This window comes from Pezoporus flaviventris, unplaced genomic scaffold (assembly GCF_033815535.1).
Source record: "Pezoporus flaviventris isolate CSIRO_AGI_PZ_B2104156 unplaced genomic scaffold, CSIRO_AGI_Pfla_v1 ptg000045l, whole genome shotgun sequence".
Lineage (NCBI taxonomy): Eukaryota > Metazoa > Chordata > Aves > Psittaciformes > Psittacidae > Pezoporus > Pezoporus flaviventris.
The window spans coordinates 2589078-2612272 of NW_026892593.1; the positions used below are offsets into that span (position 1 = coordinate 2589078).

At 42.7% G+C, this 23195-nt stretch overlaps 1 protein-coding gene across 2 annotated transcripts; it reads left to right on the forward strand.

Annotated features, from left to right (window-relative positions):
• The first annotated feature begins 53 nt into the window (after positions 1-53).
• OPTN (optineurin) lies at positions 54-20876 on the forward strand. Of its 2 annotated transcripts, none has more exons than XM_061467225.1 (14): positions 54-315; positions 799-978; positions 2714-2916; positions 5536-5694; positions 7064-7140; positions 10091-10225; positions 11345-11426; positions 15091-15206; positions 15849-15998; positions 17031-17124; positions 17449-17607; positions 18299-18429; positions 19348-19427; positions 19666-20876. In XM_061467225.1, exons 2-14 carry the CDS (start codon positions 813-815, stop codon positions 19785-19787), a joined length of 1674 nt encoding a protein of 557 aa, XP_061323209.1. In that variant the 5' UTR covers positions 54-315; positions 799-812; the 3' UTR covers positions 19788-20876. The 2 variants fall into 2 exon arrangements, with proteins under 2 accessions (XP_061323209.1, XP_061323210.1); XM_061467226.1 differs by having other exon boundaries at positions 10094-10225.
• Positions 20877-23195: the final 2319 nt, after the last annotated feature.

The following is a 23195-nucleotide window of genomic DNA, read 5'->3' on the forward strand; positions in this document are numbered from 1 at the left end:
GGGAGACGCTCGGTGGGCGGCGGGGGGCAGCCCCTCAGGCGGGCCCGGTGCGGGGGGGAATGGCGGGCGGCTTCTGGTTCCCGTTACAGTCGCTATGGGCGGGCTCGCCCCATGACTCGGCGGATCTGGGGTGGGCCTGCGGATGGGCGAGCGCGGAGACGCGGGTTTGCGGCTCCCGGGGTTACACGGGGGAAGAGGAGGGGTTGCGAATGTGCAGGGACGAGCGCCTCAGCCTCCGCCGGTACCGCGGCGGGGAAGGGAAAAGGGAAAAGGGGCCAAGAAAGCGAAAATGAAAGTTAAAAACGAGCGGAAATGGTATTTTTTTTTTTTTGCGTCGGGAGGGGGGGCGGCGGCACAGGCCCTGTGAAGGCCGGGCGGGTGTCGGAGCCCGGTCTCCTCAGGGATGGTAGTGCCGGCTCTCGACATACTGCCAGGCCGCGTCCAGGGCGGCTGAGGGGAGAGGGGCAGTGGGTGAGAGGGAGCTTCTCCCTGCCTCAGTCCCAGGGAAAAGGGCTCCCGAGGATCACTGGAGATCCCACGGGGATCAGTTGCTTTAGTCATGCAGCCCTTAATGGGTTATGGAGGCTCATAGATACTCTGGTGTAGTGGGGTCAGAGGCATTGGAGGGTGACTGTGTATTATGACAAGATGAATGGCTTGCTTAATAAAATGAAGGAATCATAGAATGGCTTGAATTGGAAGGGACTTTAAAGCTCACCTAGTTCCAACCCTCCTGCCACAGGTGGGGACACTGTCCAGTGGGCAAGAAATTAAGAGTTTTCTCTGCAAACCTTGTAGTAGATGCTTCAGAGATGTCCAGCAAGTTGAAGAGCCGTCCTGCTGAAAATGTAGAGCATCCCAAGAGAAAAATGGAGAATGGAACAGACAGTGTGGCTACCCCTGCCCTTAGTACCTACACCCCAGAGGAGATGGTACAACAGATGAAGGAACTAATCACTGAGAACAATGAGTTAAAAGGTGAAGGTTCACGTGAACTTGTCTTGAAATGCAAAAGCCCTGAGTTTCTTCTGTGGGTGTTATTTTGTCCTATGAGTATGAATTCTGTGCTTGTTTGCCCTTGCTGGATAACATTTTATACCTGGGTAGCATTTGCTGTATAAACAACTCTGTAAATGGCAAGGCTAAGTGATAGGACTCATCAAATTGAATTGGTATGGAAGATTAGGAGGAGAACAGCCCAATATATGGGTGACTGACTTGCTTTAGAATTATATATATGAGCGGTATAGCACTGTCTATTTTAGGAGGCGAGGAGAAAAATCTCCTGCTACGATATGCTCTTTGCTCATCAACCTCTAAAAGCTTTTTTGGTTTGCATTTTAGGACTGTTGGGCAGCTCCATTGCAGACAGATTAACATTTTGCCATAGCTGTGTCAGGAGGGCTGGGTACTGTGCAATGCTCAGAACAGTCTGGGTTAGGATGCTGCATCCTCTTGGGCAGAGAGGGCAATTGGAGCTGGCACTGAACTGTGTGTAATAACAACTGTGAATGTTTAGATGTGGCAGTACCTTCTATACTTCAAAAGGAAGTGGTGTCCATGGCAGGCTCTATCTAGGAGAAAATTATAGGTTTCCCTGAAAATGCCTGATGGTTTGAGTCTTGCAGGTGAGATAGATTTGTTTCTGGATCCCAGGAATTTAGATGTCACATGTGAATATTTTTTCCTTTTTAAATGGATAGAGCCCAAGGGATCTGGGAATTTTCTGTGTAAAAGACAGAGGTACCTCACTGTTTATATGGCGGTGAAGTCACATATCTTGTGTATTTTGTTTTTACACTAATGTTTAAATTCCACCTAAATTATCTTTGGAGCTGGTCCATGTTCTCTGCCTTAAGAGTCCCATGGGTATCTGGCAGGAGAGTTGTTTCTAGAGCTATCTCTGGTATTTTGCTAAAAGGTCCTGTATCGTATGAGATAATGTTTTGGGACTATATTTACAGCTGCTGTAACTCATGCTTTGCAGAATCATTCTCCTGAGCTACGCTTATTTACATAACCTGAAGGTTTTGTTGGCAGTGTATAATATGACATCGGGACATAATGGAAGTCAGTGAAAAATACAGTGTAGAAAAGATTTTCACATAACTGGCTTTGAGTTTCTTGCCCTAAAAAAAGCCAGTCTGAAGTACTTGCATTGACTCCTCCTAAGATTCTTGTAAGCATTTTGCAATACAGACTTTTTTCCCAGCCAGGGAGAATTGACTTTGCTGTAAGTTGTTTGGTATATTTTTTACCTTAACCAAATGTTGAAGTAGAGCATTCTTGAGCATATTTGAGACACTTGATTTGATAGCATCTGTTTCCATTTACCAGTCTAGGATGTCTGTTATCCCTTCCAAGTCTCAGTAGTTTCAGAATCTCAGTTCAGTAGTTTCATTTGGGTTGATCATATAAACGACCAAGTGCCTCTTGTGAATACTTCTTGGTTTAGGAATAAGTCAAGAAGAGAAAGAATTGTGGGCTTGTGATTTCTGCAGTGGATTTAATGCTATTTATTATAGTGCTAATAGCATAAGATGTTTAATTCTGGTTTGGCATTTAAGGTACACGAGGAGGTTTGCATTTCATACCCGATTATTGCTAACCCATTTGATACTGAGGAATGCTGAGCTGAGTGTAGTGGAAATCTGCTGTTTCATTGATAAGAGGATTAATGTGAATCCATGTCTTGTCTCTGGGTATCTTTTAGAAGCCATGAAGTTGCATAACCAAGCTATGAAGGACCGGTATGAGGAGCTTTCCATCTGGCGAGAGAAGCAGAAAGAAGAAAGAGAATTTTTTGAGTCGAAGTTTAAGGAGGCTAAGCAGTGCTTGCTAGCCAAGTGCACTGAAAATGAACAGCTACAGCAGCAGCTTCAGAGCTTAAAGGAAAAAGAAGAAGGAGCTGAAAGGGTAAATAAGGAATTGGTTGGATTGACATGCTTTTGAATTGAAAGTCTGGAGTGTTCAGGTCCTGCATCACACTGGGAGGTTTGGAGATTTGTTAACATCTCTACTTTTATCTGATGCTCTAACAAGAGATCTTGTCCTCACTTAGAAGTGAGGCTTCTCAGAGTGTAGTAACAGAAAATTGTGCCACACCTGAGACAATTTATATTTCCATTAACATTTAATTAACAATAATAATTAACATTCTTGACAGAAGAAATAAGAAACTAACATTTCTTGCTGACTTTTCATTCTTTATTTTGACTTCTCTTTGGTATCTCTTGACTTTATCCCTCCTATTGCTCATTAGATTATCTGCGTCTCATGACTGTTTAATTACTTTTGTATTTCTGTTTCCAGGGAGAACTTTCCATTTAAGAAAGAAAATACAATAATGACCTTCCTTCTATTTTTATTATATTATTCTACTCTCACGAAAGCTCTTTTGCTGAGGTCAGGTTGGATCTGTACTTCTGCTGTCCTATTTGATTCTGAGCTTTCTCCTTCTGCCTTGCCTTTGGCTCTGTAATACGTCATTTCTAATATTGCAGGTAATTGCTTAGTAGCCAGGCAACATTTTTCTGGTAGTACAGAAGACTTCTATGGACAAAGCCTATTAAACCAAAACCTGCTTTGTGTCTCACATGGTCATGTGAAGAGATGTTAAACAAGAAGTTTCATGCAGAGCCAAACTGATGGTTTCTCTGTTGCCTGATGAAGGATGACTACATTAGCCTTTTTCTCAATGGAGGCACTAGTAGATTCACCTTTCCTCTCCTGACTGTCTGTTTTATGGAACTCTGTTAGAATGTTTTCAGCGTGTAAATCAAAATCAGCCAATGAGTTCTGAAGTTACAAGGAGGAAGAAAGTCATGTATTAATAGTGTGGTTGTGTAAGTATTACACAGTCTTTACTTCATAGGCTAAAAGTTGTGATTCAGGATTGTCAAAGAAACTCAGAATTTCATAAATCTGGAATAGTTTTTAAGAGGAAATAGAGGATTTATTCTGCCTTTACCTGTTCTAGAACTTTTTGTACTTTAAATGCTTAAAGCATGTTACTGACATAGTGATCCAACCTGCTTGAGTAATCCAATATCCAGAAAAGTAAAAATAACTCTCTTGTAATGATCTCATTCCAAGAGCTTCATAGGGTAAACCTTGGTTCTTCTATGATTCTTTGCAGTTTTACGAGCCAATAGTAACTGTAATTTAAACAGCAACATTTTCATTTCTGATAGTGATTTTCAGGCTGACAGTGTCATTTAAGCCAAAGATTACTTTCTTTCTTGAATACCTTAGTTTTACTTTCTCTTTTTATTGTTTAGAAAGAGCATAGAAAAAATCCTCCTACAGGAAGACATTTAAAATTAGTCCTATTTCTCTCCCTCCATGTTTTATTGTTAGCTGAGATAGTCTATAGGCCATTGCTACCATTCAGTGACCTGTCTATCTCACTCAAAATAAATCACAGATATGTTGTGTTGCCTCTTTTAGTGAAAAACCATAATTCATAGAAGGTTTTCTCTCAAAACTGTACCTCTGTTAGCCTAGGTTACTGCAAAGCTCTCTCTTCTTCATTGGAGCTGACTCTCCTTGCATCCTTTTACAGCATAAGCACAAAATCAGAGACAGCAGCAAATGAGGTGGGTAGGGTGGTACTTCGGGATGAGAGACACTGAGAGCAGAGCAAGAGTTTGGAGATTTGGCATGAATGATGGATTAGAATGTAATTCAGACTCCAGGAATTGTGCAGAATTTACACTGGTAATATGTGGTGTAATAAAGGCATTACAAGGAAATGGAAGGTTCAGGTTACAAAACGAGGAAGAAATAAACTCATAAGGAAAGTTTCATGATGGGGAGTGGTATTTAAAGGAGAGAGGAAGGAAAAAAAAAAGAGGCTTCCTGGTTATGCAGAGGCTTAAGAGAAAGTCTTGGGGATCCTGGGGAAAGGGAAGAGGCAGAAGGTGAAGGAAACTGTCATGGCTGGAAGAAGAGATTAGGTTTAGGGAGACTCTCTGAGGGACTTTGTGAAAGAGGCTTTGTGGAAGCAATATAAGGCTGTGTGGGAAGGCCATGGATACAGGGAGAGATTTATATGTGGAGGTGGGGTACAGAGAATTTGTATGGTGGGGAAAGGCTGAAAGTGGGGGGTGTGGAAAAGCTCTCCGCCCACTGACCTTTTCTCCCTAGAATCTTGGGTAGACTTGGGAAAAGAGGAATAAGAATATGGGTGGAAAAATACAATAACTCTGGACAATAATTCTGTAGGTTGGCCGAGACCCTATGTGGTTGTGAGAGGCATAGATTCAGCAGAGGTTTACATCCTAATTCTCTGTGCATTCAGAGAACCAGCCCCATGTTTTCCAGAAGTATTATCATTTGATTAACTTGGTTTCACAGTTTAGACTTCTTGCTGTCTAGAGTGGACTAAAGCATAGTTTAAGGATCTGTACTGTGGGCTTTTTCAGGCAAATCTAAACAGAGAAGGGATGCTGGACACCCTTGTTCTGTTCAGGCTCTGTGCTCCTTGGCTGGTGTTTCCTTACAGTTGGCTAATGCAGGGTTTGTTTATCCCAGGAGACCTGCATGGCTCTCGAGAAGGAAGCAAGTCAGCTGAAGTCCCAGTTGCAGCGGCTCCAGGCTGAGAAGGCAGATCTGCTGGCTATCATTTCGGAACTGCATATCAAGCTGAATACGGCCTCAGCAGAGGATTCCTTTGTGGAGATTGCAATGACTGTAAGTGAAGGGAGGAAAAAGAACACAGTGAGAGAAACAGAACATACAGAAAGAAACTTTGGTTCCAGCTTGGTCCTACTTTTTTTGCAAACTTAATCTTCTCATACCAGTCTAAAGGATGAGGAAGTCAGGTCTAATTACACTGACAAGGTTTACTTAATGGTATTCTACAATGAGGTATTTAGCACCCTGTCTTCCTTTAATGGAAAAAGTGAATCTATACCTGTGTCAATTAAGAGGCTTTATGCCTTTTTGAAGGGGAACAGGAAACTTCCAGCAACAGCAGTAGTGCAAGATACAGATCTGGTGGATTTGAGAGAAGAGTTGCACGGTTGGACTCCATGATCTTAAAGGTCTTTTCCAGCCTATATGATTTTATGGTCTCTTAGATTACCTGACATGGAGCACTTGTGTCTTACAAGATGTAGTGGTAAAGGACTTGGAGTTTATTTTTTATCCTTCCACTTTCATGCTCAAAGTAAATTAATTTCATAGCCTAAAATATTCCCGGGAGAAGTGAACCTGGTCCAGCAGGTGACTTTGAACTAATTAAAAATGTTAAGAATTTATCTAATTGGAATTCCTGAGAACATTGGTACTATGTTTTGTTAAGAGGCAACACCTATGCATAGAGAGGGGTGTTCCCTTTTGAGAACAGGTCTCACTTCCTGCTGATAACGTATGGAGAGACACAGGCAAACAAAACCAAATGCAAGATCTATTTTATTTTTCTACTCTTCTTGTATCTGAAAAATCTTCACAGGCAAAACATGAAATGTGAAAATGTGGGTCTCTGCTGTGCCCATAATAGCAGATCCCTCTCTAGGAAATACAAGTGCAACAAGAAAGTAAGATTTAATTAAATCTTGTTTGGAATTGTCAAAGAAAACTTCAGCCTGCAGGAAACCTTCAAGGATGCATTCTCCTGGTTTTGCTACAAAGATTCCCCTTAGGTGTACAAAGATCAAGGAGTGGATTTTGTAGTGGGAAAGAAGAGTGGTTCTTTTGGAGGCAGGAGAGTGGGGTTTAGTCTTAATATTTAAAGTCGCCTGCAGTGATATTGGTTGTTGCTCTGTGGCATCTGCTCCTTTACAGGGGCGAGTGGCCATAGAAGTTGCTAAAAAAAGGAGAAAGCCAAATCTCATTATTGTTCCTCTTCCCTGATCAGTCTGAAGAGATACAGGGAAAGGCATGTAAACTATTTAAGAATTTCCAAACATGAAACTGATGTGTAGGAGTTTTGTGGTTTTATTTCTTCTTATTGCCATGATAGCAGTTTTCCCAGTTTTTCTTCCTTCCTTAACTCAATAAAACTGTGTCCTGCTTAGTCCAATTACCAAGCTAATAGTAGGTTTGTTTTTTTTCCTAGGAAGGAGAAATGAAAAGAACTGCAAAGGAACATCAAGAGAATAGTGGTGAAATGACCAGTAATGTTGCTGTCTACATGTATGTAGGTTCTTGTGTGATGCATGTGATTCAGACTCCTGCAGTGTGCTTTGTCTTCAGTGTGAGGGAACTTTTTTCTATGAGGAATGAGGAATGCATTAGAAAATCCTTTTTCCCTGTGCCCTTGCATCCCCCATTGCAGTAGCTCTACCTCCCTACCATGTCAGGAAGCCCCTCAGCTCTCTGATATTTTTCCTTCCAGTTTTCACCTGCTGACAAGAGGGAGTGTATATTCTGACCAGTTGGCCAGGCTTTTATGTACATGTTGGCTTGTCAACTTCTCAGGCTTTTAAAAGCCAGACAGGAGAACAAACAGACAAGATAAAGATAGAGGCTTCAGGAACTCTCCTTCTAGTCATTGGAGACCTTCTAATAGAGTATCTGTCCTCTGTCCAGTAATAATGATATTGGAAAGAATCACTGTTTTTCAGATCTAAACCTGTCCTGTTTCTTTGTGGTTGGCATAAAAGTGTATCACGGGAGGGTGGACAGACAGTACAAGAACATAGTCTTTATTTTTCAGGTTACTGGCCTTAAGATACCAGCATTCTGAATCATAGAATCACAGAATAGTTAGGGTTGGAAAGGACCTTAAGATCATCTAGTTCCAACCCCCCTGCCATGGGCAGGGACACCTCACACTAAACCATGTCACTCAAGGCTCTGTCCAGCCTGGCCTTGAACACCACCAGGACTGGAACATTCACAGCTTCCCTGGGCAACCCATTCCAGTGCCTCACCACCCTTACAGTAAAGAATTTCTTCCTTATATTCAATCTGAACTTCCCCTGTTTAAGATTTAACCTGTTACCCCTTGCCCTGTCACTACAGTCCCTAATGAATAGTCCATCCCCAGCATCCCTATAGGCCCCCTTCAGATACAGGAAGGCTGCTATGAGGTCTCCATGCAGCCTTCTCTTCTCCAGGCTGAACAGCCCCAACTTTCTCAGGCTGTCTTCATACGGGAGGTGCTCCAGTCCCCTGATCATCCTTGTGGCCTCCTCTGCACTTGTTCCAACAGTTCCATGTCCTTTTGATGTTGAGGACACCAGAACTGCACACAATACTCTAAATGAGGTCTCACAAGAGCAGAGTAGAGGGGCAGGATCACCTCCTTCAACCTGCTGGTCATGCTCCTTTTGATGCAGCCCCGGATACAGTTGGCTTTCTGGGCTGCGAGCGCACACTGAAGCCGACTCATGTTCGTTTTCTCATCAACCAACACCCCCAAGTCCTTCTCCGCAGGGCTGCTCTGAATCTCTTCTCTGCCCAACCTGTAGCTGTGCCTGGGATTGCTCTGACCCAGGTGTAGGACCTTGCACTTGGCATGGTTAAACTTCATGAGGTTGGCATCAGCCCACCTCACAAGCGTGTCAAGGTCCCTCTGGATGGCATTCCTTCCCTCCTAACCTCTGGTTAGGTTACTTCTCAGATTTTGATCTTTACATCCCCTCCACAGCACTAGGGACTTTCTTCCCCTGGCTGAACCTTTGTCCTTCTCATGGACACAGACAGCTGATACTATTTAACTTTCCATTTTGGATACTGCCCAATTTAGCAGCTACATGGTTGTGGCTGAACTCTCTTAGTTTGCGGCCTTTGCTTTTTCAAGGAAAGGATATAGAAAATGCCAGGGGCGTGGCAGGCCAGATTGCTGTGCTCTACGTACAGGTTATCCCTACGTTCCCACAAGGGAGTAATGGCCTTTTAATGTGATGACGTAGAAAACTTGTCCCTCATGGTGCAGATAAGAAGTTGAAGCTGAGAGGGTGTCATGGTTGAAACTGAGACAGTTGCTGACCACAGACCAGGCTGCAAGTGTTAAGCTTGTCCTTAGCAGTGGCTTGTGAGAACGTTCTGATTACGTGAAGACATTCTCTGTGGAACTTGCTTAACTTCTGGTGAGCATCTGAGGCCATAACTACAAGAACAGGGGGTGTATGTACCTCTTAAAATATTTCCTGTGTCACCACGTCTTTGTCCAGCATTGAAACTTTACGCTGGTGCCGTTAACAGGTTCAAAGAAATGTGATCCATTCAGGACAGGTTTATTTCTGTAAGAGTAGAACTGTGCACTAAAAATCCCCTGAGAAAAGTTATTTACTTATAATATCCTGGCTGAACACTGTCTTTGGGGTGTTGACTTTTTCCCCACCAAAGGTTTCTAGCTGTCAGGAGCATGTAGAAGACTCTGTTTTACTTTATGTTCCCACCTACAAAAGCAAAGTTTTAAACACATGCGGGTTTACAGCAGAGCTCCTAAAGTTTACATAACATGCTTATCTTACCATGTAGTTAGGGGATTTTGACCTTCTGTCTACATGGACATAAAAATGGAGGGAATGGAATGCAGTACTCTACGACCAGAAAATTAACTTGCCTATTTTTCAGCTAGTTTTCTGTTTCTTTTGTTTCACTTCTACAGTAGCATGGTGCAATTTTGAAAAGAGCTCTAGAATATGAGGGAGGTGAAACACTGAAGGGATTTTTTTCTGAGAAAGAAAGCAATTTCTGATCAGCATTTTTAGCAGAACGTGCTTTCTTTTCCTGGAAAGGAATGAGACAGAGATAAGAAACGTTTCATGTTTCACTGGGGAAAAAAATGTTATTTTGGGAGCACTTTGCAAAAGGGGCTGCAGAGTAGGTCAGAAGAAATGCACTGGGGGTTGTATTTGCATCTGACTGGTTTTGCTTGCTTTTCCTTAAGTACTAAATAGTTCCCACAGCTTGAAGGGGACTGTCTGAGCACTGCACAAAGCCAGGATTGCACTTGCACATGCAGGGACTGTGACTTGCAGTCTTGGTTCTTGGGAATGCTCCATTTGCTTAGAACATTGGTTTTCAACACTGTGTGAAGTGGTGGCCTCAGACTGGGTCCCAGAATTTAGGGATAAGGGGGTGTTCTAGTAAAATCATACCTGCTGTTATTTACATCTGGTTTGGTTTAAAGCAGGAGCAAACCTGCAGATGAAACTAAGAATTTGGAGTCTCAGGAGCTAACTGTGAGCCAGCTCCTCTGCTGCCTTAGAAATGAAACTCAGAAGAGGGAAGAACTTGAGAAGGACCTGCAGGAGCACAAGGAGAGGTATGAAGCAGGTGGACTGTAACATTTGGAGCTGCTTTCTTTCAGGGCTACTGCAGTTACCAAGTCTGTGGCTGATCCAGAGACAAGGTGAAATGTCAGTGTGACCTCAATGGGGAATTCCCTGAGTACTCCGTAGTAATAGCTTATTTTTATTTTAGTCCCTACAGAGATAAACCACAGGTTCTCTTCCATGGGCAAAAGAGTTTCCATGGTTTATTATTATTTCCAATAGCACCACAGATGTGGACAAATTACCAGTTCCTCGTGGGTTCAAATTTTCCCCTGGTTATGTCAGAATGATACGATGACTAGTTGAGGACATTCTCCCCGTTCACTCCTCCATAGTTACTTGGGTTTGTATGAGTCATCTGCGTGTGGAGCCTTAAGCAAATCACTATGTATAAAACAGGGATTACAGTGCTCTTCGTGATACTGGCAGGCTACATTTAGAAATGTGTGAGCTTGCAAAAGCTCCGTGGAAGTGTCTAAGAAGTTTAATTCCAAACCTGTCTGAGAGTTCCAGTGAGACCTGCATGAGGGTCTGTCTCAGCTTAGTTTTATTGGTATAAATTGTTATGACTGTTCAGGTGTGGTAAATTGCCTAAGCAGCAGCTTTGCAGAGGGAGTAAGACTTCATAGTAGACATTACCTACTAGGAAAGGTTGGTGTCACAATAATTGTTTCTACGTGGTCTTCCCAGAAGAGGAGATGAGCCATAGCCAAATATAGATACCTCACCTCTTAGATACCTCACCCTCTGAAAATACCTAAGGAAAACAGAGGCAGTATTAATCACTGGATTTAGTGAACAGGTTGACCCATTTCCAAAGGGTTAGTGGGTTTGGAATGTACCAAAAATGGACCACTGTGGACTGAATGTCACTGGTCTTCACCTCACCTGCAGACTTACACTTAAATATACATGCTGGTGTCCTGTGTTCTTCAGGAGCCCCCATGATTTTGCATGCTTTCCTGCGTGTCTGTGCATTCAGTTCTGCCTCTCATTTGTAGCTGTGATGTTATAAAGAGAGTTTCATTTGCATGAAATCCTCAAATAGCTGGCAATCTCACTTTAAATAAAAGCCAAATCCATAATTATCAGCTCCTTCTGTTTTCCAGACTGTCAAAGCTGGAGAAGGAAAGCAGCAACTGCCTGGAGAGTGGGACACAAACTCAACAGGAAGAGGAGAGTTCAGAGGCTGTAAGTACCTGTCCTCCTGAGCTGAGGTGTAACACCATACAGCTTACTTGTTGAGGCCAACAGTCTTAGGGCCTAAATTTCTACTTGCACTCAGGGAGCAAGGGGCAGTTATTCTGCAGAGGGTATGGAACTGCATTTTGAACTCTCCAAATCTTAGAGGTAGTTCCAGACTACAGCAGCCACCAAAAAGAGGTGAGATTTGTGGCCAAGAATTGGGGAAGCATGGCATAACTGCAGGTATACCTCACTGCCCCCTAAGCAGAGAGAGATGCTGTTATTTCTGGCTCCAGAAAGTCTTCTAGTCTGGGTAAATTCCTCACTGCTGTGTAGGACAGCTTTTGGATCAAAATCCAATGACAGCCTACTATAAAATAGAGTTCAGATGTGGAACTTGTATAGCAGCTGTTTTGGTTTGGGGTTTTTCATGATTTTGGTGGGATGTATTACAAAGGTGGGATGTATTACAAAGGTGGAGGATAACTATCTTAGATTGAGATGCAGTTCCAGGAAAACTCAGTCCTCATGTCTTCAATTAAGGGTTTGGGTGGATATTGGGGTTGGGATTCAGCTCCAGATAGATGAATTTAAATGCCTACTGTTGTAAGCCTGTCTGTGTGAGGGAAGCACGTAAGCCTCCATAGCAGTGGACATCATTAAGGTTTAGTGTAACTGCATAATAAAGGCAACTATGCCTGCATATGAGGTTGTGTGAATGTTCTGAGGTGCTGCATGGGGCCAGTAGATACATTGTGGGATCTGCTGGAGATCTTTACCTTTCTGAAGTCCAGGTCAAGTATTTAGGACAAGGCTGGCTTAGTTTAACAAGGCCAGTTTGCAGTCAGACCAAGAGATAGCTTTTCTAGGGAAAGCAGATGACATCTCAGTTAATTCTTTCCAGTATTTTTATCTCAACTTTGCCTGAGTTACAGCTTGAGCCAGATGCTCCTCATCTAAGCACTGATACTGAGGTCAGCGTAGTGACATGCTTGCAATGACAGTTACTTCCATTTATATGCTGTTGAGTTTCCTCAGAAGGCTTGTGTCAGTGGGGCTCATGTTACCTGGCCCTATTGTAAAATGCAGACCTTCGGTGAAACAGTGAGGGGTGCAGTGTGGACCATTTTTGATGGCTCTGCATTAGAAGACATCCTGGGAGAGAGGGAAACATTCTACAAACCTGCTTTGGCTCTGTTTGGAGAGTGAGGAATGGCTGGGGGAAAAGAGGCTAGAGCACTGACCTCTGCCAGAAAGCAGCTGGACACTAACCTGAGCCAGCTCTCCCAAGAGGAGTCATCTTAAAGCAGCTACTACGCTGCCTTTCCTGAGGCTGCCTGTGAGCTTCCTGGAAGGAGAGATCAAGGAGGTTATGATTTAGGTGTTGCTCCTTTCCTGGGCAGGGTAAGAAATGGGTGTTGGGGAGAGACAGGCTATACTGCCGGATGGGATTTTTTGAGTCAGATTAGCCTTTTCAGCAAGGCTGCCACACTTGCTTCCCAAAAGCATGGATTGATTGCGTTCCAAGTAAAGTAAAATACCTTGAATTATGATGGATTTCACCAGGGACCAAGAACTCACAGTCCAGCTTTATTAGAATAAGATTCTTGCCAGTGATACATGGTTTCATTTGTTGAGATGTTTTCTGTTAAGGCAATTTCTATGGATGTCTAGTTTTCTGCAACTTGAAATATCATCATCTTACAAAAATCAGGGCTTTCATCTGTGAGTGTGATTAGGTGAGTTGGATTGCTGCATGCAGCTAAGATGGTAGAACAACCTCTTTTTGCTTCTGACATAGAAAAAGCTTAGTGCAATGTACTCGGTGAGTGTTCACACAGTTATGTTCAGTCCCTTCTGCTTGATGTGACTGGTGAATGATATTAGCTAGGGCAGTTTATGGAAGGTATCCTCAACAACAACATCTGTCAGTAGACAGTTCTGTCTGCAACTCAGTCCCACTGGCTGTGATCCAGACTTCAGCTCTGAGATGAAAGCTGGAGGTCATCATGGATAAATGACTAATATTGCTTTAGTTGCTGGGGATGTGGTGGACTTTCCATGTTAGAAAACTGGAGCTTTTCTTCAAGGAAATAGGACAGCAGCATGCTTTGATACACCTGGGATCTTTTTAGCCACAGCCAACCAGCTTATTCCCAAGCTGAACTGGAGACTTTCCATGCATTTGATGAGATAAGACAGTATCAATGAAAATGACAGTACTAAGGACAATTAAAGTGATGCTAACGTGATGCTGTGAGTCAGAAGTTCCTTTAGGAAAGCTCCGGGATATATCTCCAGAGGCTCCAAACCAGCAGGAGTCAAAGGTTTTACACCTTCTGCAGTGTGGGGCTATATTTTAAGAATTGAAACTGTGAGGTGTCCTTTGAGCCTTGGGTTGGAGGACACTCCAGCTTTTGTTTCTTTCCTCCTCCTGTTTTCTACCTGTCTTCAGGATCCTTCAGTAACATTCCTGTGGTCTGAAGGCCAAATGAAAAGGCCAGAAACTCACAACAAAACTGATTACAATTTTACTAGAAATCATCTCCTTTTGTTTGCAAACTTGAATTTGAATGCATGGTAATAGAATTACCATTTAGGGTTGGATTTTTTCCTTCAAAACGTTAGGAACTGAAGTCTTCCAGACCTAGGATTCCCATGTGTATGGTGTGGGAGAGGCTGTATGTGTAGGAAGAGTGCCAGTTGGCTGGAGGGGTTTCATGTGTAATCTAAGTAAATTACAACGCGTAAAACCTTTTGTGTTCTCTGCTTTCTGCCTGAAACAAGAATGGAGGAAACTGGAATGGAAGGGATAATACCAATGCAGGATATAACTGAGAGGAGAAAGTCTAAGCTTTGAGTCTGCCTCATCTACTTCTCTACTTCCAAATCGCTGCTTCTGCTCTACACCTGCTGTCACAGCTCTTTCTAAAGAGCACACTGATGCTAGCAGCCTACCTAGGGATAGATCTTTTATGTTTCTTTGAAAGACTGCAACTGTTGCTCAGGGCAGTGGCAGTAATCACAAAGCCTGTCTGCTTTTCTCATGTGTTTTATATTGTCAGCTCTTGAGAAGGAGAATGTAGATGATGACAGAGGGACTCTTCATCAGGGACTGTAGCAATAGGACAAGGGGAAAACTTGAACAAAGGAAGTTCAGGTGAGTTATAAGGAGGAAGTTCTTTATTGCGAGGGTGGTGAGGTACTGGAACAGGTTGCCCAAAGAAGTGGTAAATGCTCCATCCCTGGCAGTGTTCAAGGCCAGGCTAGACAGAGCCTTGGGCGACATGGTCTAGTGTGAGGCATCCCTGCCCATGGCAGCGGGGTTGGAACTGGATGATCTTAAGGTCCTTTCCAACCCAAACCATTCTATGATTCTATGTGTTTCCCACCTGCATGAGGTTTATTCTAGCCAATGTTGAAAAGTCAGTTACTAGTGCTGTCTTTGAATCAACTGGATTTTATTAAACTGTTAAATAAAAACGGGTTTCTGACATTTTTAGGTAATTGTGAAGCTTTGTGGACTTGTTACTATCAAGTGTAATGGTGCATAATGACTTCTGCTGTTTTCTCTCAACAAAGAATGATATTCCTGCTTAGATCTCTTAGCCTGCAGCTTTGCTATCTTGAATTGTCCACATGTAATTTTCCTTATTTTTTCCTCTAAAAGGTTGGCAGTGAAGTAGAAGCCCTGAATTTGCAAGTCTGTGCTCTGTTTAAAGAGCTTCAGGAAGCACATGAGAAGATAAAAGAAGCAGAACTGATTCAGAAGAAGCTTCAAGAAAAGTAAGGTTCAGAAGGTTCTGCTGTGACACCTGGTACATATTTGTATGACAACTCCCAGCTTCGGAAACTCACCAGCCATACAAATACCAACTGAAATATCTGTTTCATAGAAATGGTGCTCCTTCTTTGTAAATGGAGTTGAAAGGAATACAGAATTTGTCAGAAAGTCTGAGCTGCCAACCTAGTTCTACAAATAGAACCCCAGTGCCTTGAATGTTAAGATTTGGGTTTTAAACCTTCCTGATAGAAAGGCAAATCTTTCCTATTTTCTGCTTCACATAATGAATCCCTCTTCTAGTCTTAGGGGAAGAAGCTGAGGGACCTCGTGACCCTTCTTACATGAAGTGTCTGTGCTTTTGAAGACCAGTTGTGTAGGTTATAACAAGTGGTTACAAAACCCTCACTTCCGTTGCTTAGTTTTCTGTTAAATTCCAGTTCTTTGAGATTCATAATAGTAAGAAAGTGTTACTTTCAGTAGCTTTGTTTTCTGATGGTAGTAAATAGGTTGATTTTTGTCTTTCCTTGTTCTTCATCAAACTAAGCCTTTGAAGTGAACCACACAAAGATTCTTATAGTATGTCTGGCATGGCAAATCCCTCAGGAAAAGGTGAGCAGGAGAGAGAAACCTTTTTTCCTTTTCAGGTGCCAAGTACTGGAAAGAAAGAGCTTGGCTGCTGCAGCTGAACTGGAAGAGAAGCAGCAGCTAATATACACTGTCAAGAAGCTAGAACTTCAGGTGGAGAGCATGCAGACAGAGGTCAAGCTGGAACAAGCCAAGACACATGAGGAGAAGTGAGTATGACTTGGTTTTATATTCCAGGGAGCTGGTGTCAGTGAGGAAGGGGAAGTCCAAGGCAAACTGGCCAAAGGGAAATTGAATCTGAAATACTAGTTTTGTGGTTTGCACCCTTTAAAGCCATGTTATATTTGTAGAATCTGAACTAGAAACCTGCGTTTACCTCAGTGTCTATGTCACTTTGACTCTCGAGTCTCCACATTAGGCCCCAACTGTATTCTTCCATCTACTGAACCCTCACTTATGAAAATTCGAGTTGTAAGCTCTGACTTCTGTTGTCTTCTTGTCATAAAAGTCTAAGGTGGAATAGGGTCAGGTATGACATAAAAGTAGAGGAAGCAGAAAAGTGACATAAGCTGTCCCACTGACTCGCAGGGGTAAATGCATCCACATGTTTGAGGGCAGCGACAAGTCAGGTGGTGACAGTGATGGGAAGGTGACATTAATGAAGAGGTCTGCAGCCCCTACAATATGTTTGCAACTAGAAGAAGTAAGTGTGCAGTGAACTGAGGTGAAAAGACTCGCTGTTTGCTCTGGCTTCCTGCTCCCTTTCATGTGCAGTCTGTTTAAGGAGTGTGAAAATCTGTCTAAGCTGCAGAGAGGCTGAACTTCCTGAAGGACCTGCCTTCAGCTGCTCATTATCTTTGCAGTCTGTGTCTGGTTCTTCTCGTGATGAATTCTCCTTCATTTGAAGTCTCTGAGTCAAGACTTGGATATCTTCCTAAGAAAGGTGTTACATTTTGAACAGCATTTGTGAGCTTGATAAAAATACTAGTGTGATAGATTCTTCCATATGAAATGCAAATGATCAGTAAGGATGATTCTTTGGACTTAGTCCATGGATAGAGCAGCACACAACTTGCAGGAAGGGGATCTGAGACATGGAGCATGATTTTTCTCTCATCAGAAATGCAGACTGATTTGCAAGGAGCTGTTGGTGGCTTTTTTCCTAAATTCTAACAGATTATTTAGATTTCAGAGAATTCTGAAGTGTTTCAAACTTTCACCTCTCTTCTTGTCCTCAACAGGGCAAGATACAGTAGCTTGCAGGATGCTTATAGCAAAGTCCTTCCTCAACTCACTGAGGCAATGAAAACAATCGATCAGATGAAACTCAAAGAGGTAATTCATCGCAAGAAGAAATCAGAATTAATTAGGGGGGGAGTGGGTAAGGATGGGAGGATGTATCTAGGAACAAATTTGGGCAGTGGGAAATAACCTCTGAAGTGTCCTTTAGGGAGTTCTTTTAACTTGATACAATATAGTTTGAAAAGTCAAACCTAATCTTTAAAATGAAATATTGTTAACCACTGTTATCTTAGTCCAAGTTCCTTTGATGTCCAAAGTTGGAAGCTTTTCCAAGGGCAGGAGGATTAAGAAGCAAACTTTCACTTCAAGCAGGGCTGTATTCTGAGTTTGCCTCATTATCAGAGTTCTTCCTTGCAGCTGGACAGAGTGGATAAAGTGGTGGTGGAGCAACTAACCGCAAAGGTGGAATTAGCAGAACAAGCCCTTGCTGCAAAGCAGCTCCAGATAGATGAAATGAAGCAGATACTTGCTAAGCAAGAGGAGGACCTTGAAACCATGGCTGTGCTCCGTGCTCAGGTATCCATCAGCCCTTCTTTAGGAATTGGCTAGTTCCCCCAACCCAATATTCAGAGACCAGAAGGAGGTATTTAATGGCCCACTCTGGAATACTGAATACTTTTCATCAGTTCTGAAGCATGATTCCCTTACTCAGCCTGCCTTGCAGATCCCTGCAGAGCCTGTTCCACCATACCCTACAGTTCTGTAGGAGGAACTGTGTATGCTGGAGTCTGGCACAACAAACAAAAGTTGCAAATAGATGTGTATTTAAAACCACAGTCGTAGGAATCACTGCATATGTTTTAGGGATGGTTTTACTCAAACCAGTGTGTGTAAATAGTGACTAAAAAGGGTCTGCCTAACCTTTAAAGCACAAAACTGGCATCTTGGCCCAGTTCCACTGCCTGTGCCACAGATTTGTCGTGTCGTTGGACAAGTCACCTCCTCACTGCTTGTCCGTGCCGCATTTCTGCCTCTGTACAGCAGAGGGCAATAGCACTATCCCAGATAAGAATAAGACACTTGAAGTATCTTACCCAGAATCCACCGAGTCTTCCTCACCTTGTAAGTAGTGCAGATCTTCGCTCTGCAGAGTGTAAATGCTGTAGGAGTGTTTTGAGTAGATGCAGGCTATGATACAGATTTACTATGTATGACTGTAGTTCATCTAAGTTACAAATTCTCAGCAGGATTTCATTTTTCTGATCAGATGGAGGTTTATTGTTCTGATTTCCATGCTGAGAGGGCAGCCAGAGAGAAGATCCATGAGGAGAAGGAGCAGTTGGCTGTCCAGCTAGCACACCTGCTGAAAGAGCAGCAAAACCTGGAAGATCTTAGCCGGTGAGAACAGACTTTGGCTGAGCTGCCTCTAGACTGTGTTGTTGAGTCCAAACAAGAGTCTTGACTGTTCTTGCCAGCAGCTCAGTAGAAGGCAAACAACTTTGCAGACTTCTGTTTCTTGGTTAACGTGAATTTTAAAATTGCCTGATTTCTCATTTTAGTTTTGTGATAGAATCTCTATAAGGTGTCTTGGTTCTTACTTGGTTGCCTTAGCAAGTTTTCACTTGGGATGATTCATGCTTGGTAAATTCTCCCTGCTGGTTTCATGTGAGTTTCTTTGCGTTCTGGCCTCAGTTTTAGTGGTGAATCTGCAGCTAAGCTTGCTGCATGTGTGCCAGGGATATCTGCCACTTCTCCAGGTGGCAGTGGCAAGTACCCATAGTTTACAGTACTGTGATATCCTGGAGTTGCACCATTTTAGCACTCTTAAGCTGCAAAAGAGGCAAAAGTAGTATTAACCATGTGTCCTCAACTCATGTGGAAGCCATGGGTACAAGAGTGCCCAGAATTGAAAGAATCAAGTTACATTTCACATAAATTGTACGCTCAACCCTTTTTCTGGTGTAACTTGTCTTTCTACTTTAATCAGATGTGCAGTTTGCCCTGAACAGCTGAGTCCTTACAGTTTTCCAGAGGAGCCTCCTCCAGATCGGTGGGTGTGTAGCTGCCCAAATCCTGCTGGTATCAGTTGTATGACCCTGATCTCAGCAGAAACTCCAGGCACGATCTCACAAAGCAGCAGTGTTTGTAGGTCCTGTTTCCGAGCAGCAGTTGTGAACTAAATGCATGACCAGTTGACAGGATTTACTTAGAAATCCTTCGATTTATTTTGAATCCTCTCACCTTTTCTGGGGACAAAGGGAAGATACCTTTTGCCGAGTTTTTTTTCAGAGCCTTTGACTTCTTGATTCTCCACAGAAACCCTTTGGCAGAGATGCAGAGTCGGCACGGAGCCAGGGCACTGGATCGGGAGCACTCACCTTGCCTTGTCCGAAGAGGTACCATAAGCGTTCTCCAGCTCACGGGGCCAGGCCCCTGCTGTGTGCAGTTTAAAACAGCTTCGCTTGGCTGCAAGCAGCTCCCCAGCTCCCCTGTGGCTATTCTGGCAACTGGGTAGCTTGGGAAGAGCATGATTGTCTGGCTGCTAGGAGCAAGCCAGTCCTCTTTCAACCACTCCACAAAGAGTGGAAAACTCAAGTAATGTAACAGGGAATCATTTATCTTCTCTGCTTGCAGGAACTACTAGTCAACACTGGCCAGAGGAGCGGAATATCTCAATATATTCATGTCCCAAATGTGAAGAAATTCTACCTGATCTGGACACACTGCAGATTCATGTCATGGACTGCATTAACTGAGTGATGCCCTCCAGTTCTTAATCTTCTGGAATTTGACCTGCCAAATACATCCTGCTTGAATAAAGCTCAACTCTACATCCCGTGGAGGTTTTCAGCAGTTTTCTCATGAATCCAACGGGAAAGGGTAAAATTCCTATCCTGCTCTTTACTCACTAATCTTGTTTTAATCTGCTTTAGGAAAAGAATTTTTATAGGTTAACATGGATGTGTTAAAGCAGTTCCAGTGTGTCTGCTACTATGAAATCTTTAAGGAACATTTCTCTGATGTGCTCTGCTCTCATGGCTATCCTGCAGAATGGAGCTAGATCACTCAAGTCAGAAGAGGAATGAGATAGTTGTTGAGCAATTAAAAGAACTGTGAGGCTGTAAATACTTCATCTCTCATATACTATGTATGTATCAGGAAACTAATACATTTAAAAAGCTGTTCGAGAAGCTTTTAGCAAAATGGAGTACTGCTGCATTCATTGAGCCTTTGAAATGTACCCTGCTCTTTCTCCAGATAGCAGCCTTACTGCTGCCCTTGTGACCATGCTAATCATAGAATCCCAGACTGGTTTGGGTTGGAAAGGATCTTAAAAGATCATCCAGTTCCAACGCCTGCCACAGACAGGGACACCTTCCACTAGAGCAGGTTGCTCCAAGCTCAGTCCAACCTGGCCTTGAACACTGCCAGGGATGGAGCAGCCACAGCTTCTCTGGGCAACCTCTGCCAGAGTCTCACCAAACACATAGTGAAGAGTTTTTTCCTAATATCTTGCCCAAATCTCCCCTCTTTCAGCTGATGTTAATCTGGTGTTAAATTTCTGATGGTTTATGTAACTTCTTGCTTTAGCCAGATGTGGTTAAGATTTGAAACAGATCATTTGTGTCTGATTTATGTAGCTCCTTGTGTACACAGGTCACTTGGTTTTATAGAACTGTTCATTTTTAAGGTGGTGTCTTGATTCTTCTTTCTTATAATGACAGTTGATTTGCACCTGTACAGTACTGTGCTAGAAAGCGCTGAAATGGATGTAGCCTTATTTAATAAGAGAAGTATGATGGATTTTCACATCTCAAAATAAATCTATTGCAAGGATAAAATTATCTATGCCTGTGAATACTCTGGAGACTGAAACAGGACTGCAGATACCTACAGCTGAAAGCTTGTGTACATGGTAGTATGCTGGTTCTGTTTTTACCATCCCTGATGTTTCTTTATACCAAAAACCAGTTAATTAACTTGTCATTTTGTAAGGGAGGAAAGTACACATCTCTTAACAAATATTAACCAGCATGAACAGTAGGACACAACTGGAGCAAACTGCTGGGATCAATGCAAATGAGAAGTTTCACCTCTTGTGAACAGCCAGTGTTTGCACTGCTGGAAACTGGCAGGGAGGGGAAGTAAAAGATGCAGGAAAACCTTCAGCCGAAATATTGTCTCCTTATGGCATCATCCATCATCAGGGTGGGATAATCACCCAACCTCAATATGGAAGTTCAGTTTATTACTTCTTGGCTCACCCTTCTGTTTCAAAGCTCACATTACAATAAGCTTAAATGTTTCCCGAGTTGACATTTTACACATAAGTCTTAGAGGTGTTGGGTTGCCTGAATCCTCCTTCATATACAGGGAACGTGGTCTGTAAAAATGGAACACTTGTAAGATAAAATGCAAGAGAAACAGTGTTTATACCAGACCCCCTGTACTGGAGGAGGTTTATGTAAGGGGCAAAACTATAACAAAATGCAATTTTAATTAGTTTTGCTTTTACAGTTGTAATGGCTTTAACAAAAGATGGGGTGCTCTGATCCCAAAAACCTTACTCCAACCATTGAGTGTGCTTATCGGAGGGACTCAGTGGTTAAGAAGTTGTTCAGAATAAAAGCAAGCAAACAGGAATTTGTGTGTCTAGATTTTAGGCAAATGTATATTCCTAATGCAGAAAGAACTGAGCAGAAGGGAAAAGGTGAGGGAAATGGCTCTTGTGGAGATGGTCACCTAAAATCCCACTGAAGGTCTGTGTAGACCATGAGCTTCCCACAGAACTAGTGTGAGTGAAAGTGTGTAACCAACAGCAGCTGGTCCATGGCCTTTACTACTGACTTATTTCACAGAGGCCTTTCACTTCCACAAACGCTGGATTCCAATTTTAAGAGAGATTAGCTAAAAGAAGTATGATTTGTCATTGCTTGTCCTTTCTCCACTGTGCTCACAGGGTATTTGTGTAGATCCTTAGTTAGTACTTTACCCTGTGAGAAGAAGGCATATTCATGGACCTGGGTTCTCTTTGAGGGTGGCTGTTCTAGCATAACAGGGTACATGGAAAACTCCACTGGGCCCCAGCTTCAGACAAGGTCACGCAGAGCATTTTCAAGGAAAAGAAGTCAAGCTGTGGCACAAGCCCCAACCATTACTGCTGGTAATGATGGCTAATGCAGAGCAGCATGACACTCCAGGTATAGGGGCATGAATGCTTTTCTTCCAAATGAAGGTGAAGATCAGGCTGATGATCATCCTTTTGTATTCTGAACTTCTGAACATTAAAGGATGATACAATCTGTGGGAGAGATGCTTGTGCAGTGAAATTTACTTACATACATATATATATATATATATATAGCTTAAGTCATCTTGTGATGTTGAGCTTAAGGACAATGGAACAGCTTTGGAGGAGAAAGCCTTAGGGATGTTGGATACCACAACCGAATGGGTAGAGTTACAGCAAGTATTTTGTACTTGTACATGACAGATTCTCCTGTCAACCTACTTCCATAAGTAAGTGCTTCTCTGATTTGCAGTGTGGATGAAGATCCAAATCACATAGGAAAAAAGACACTGAGCAGATCAATAGTGGAATTAGAAATAACTGGGGTGACTCAGTGTTTTAGTCAAGATTTTGCTTCAAACCTGACACAGAAAATATTCAAGAACTGATTAATTCAAAATTAAGACAAATCAATAGCGTCAGGTTTATGTTTCACTCTCAGCAGATGAATATTCTTAAAATATACACAAGAAAAATACCTGTAGATGTTTCTTAGGGCAAAGAGAATCTTCCTTCAGTGTCTTTCATGTCATGCTGTCAGTGAATTCTCAGCTACCAATACCAATCCCCCTTTTCTTTCCCTTATAATTAAAGCAATGAGTTGTTTTATTTTGCTGGGTATCACTGTTGTTCCAGTTATCTCTTGTAGACTCTGGATTCTTGTTTTCTGTAAGCTGTAGCTCGTGTTCTCACACAGCCTCATCCATAATTTCAGTTAACTGAAAGAGAGCTTACTGAAATCTGTTGTGAAGAGGTATTCATCATGCTTGGTTGCAACCTTCATCAATCACAAGTACTCCCAGCAGATGCAATCTCTTATTGGCTTTTAATTGGTTCCCTGCAACAGTAGGATTTATGGGCTTTTTTCCCCTGA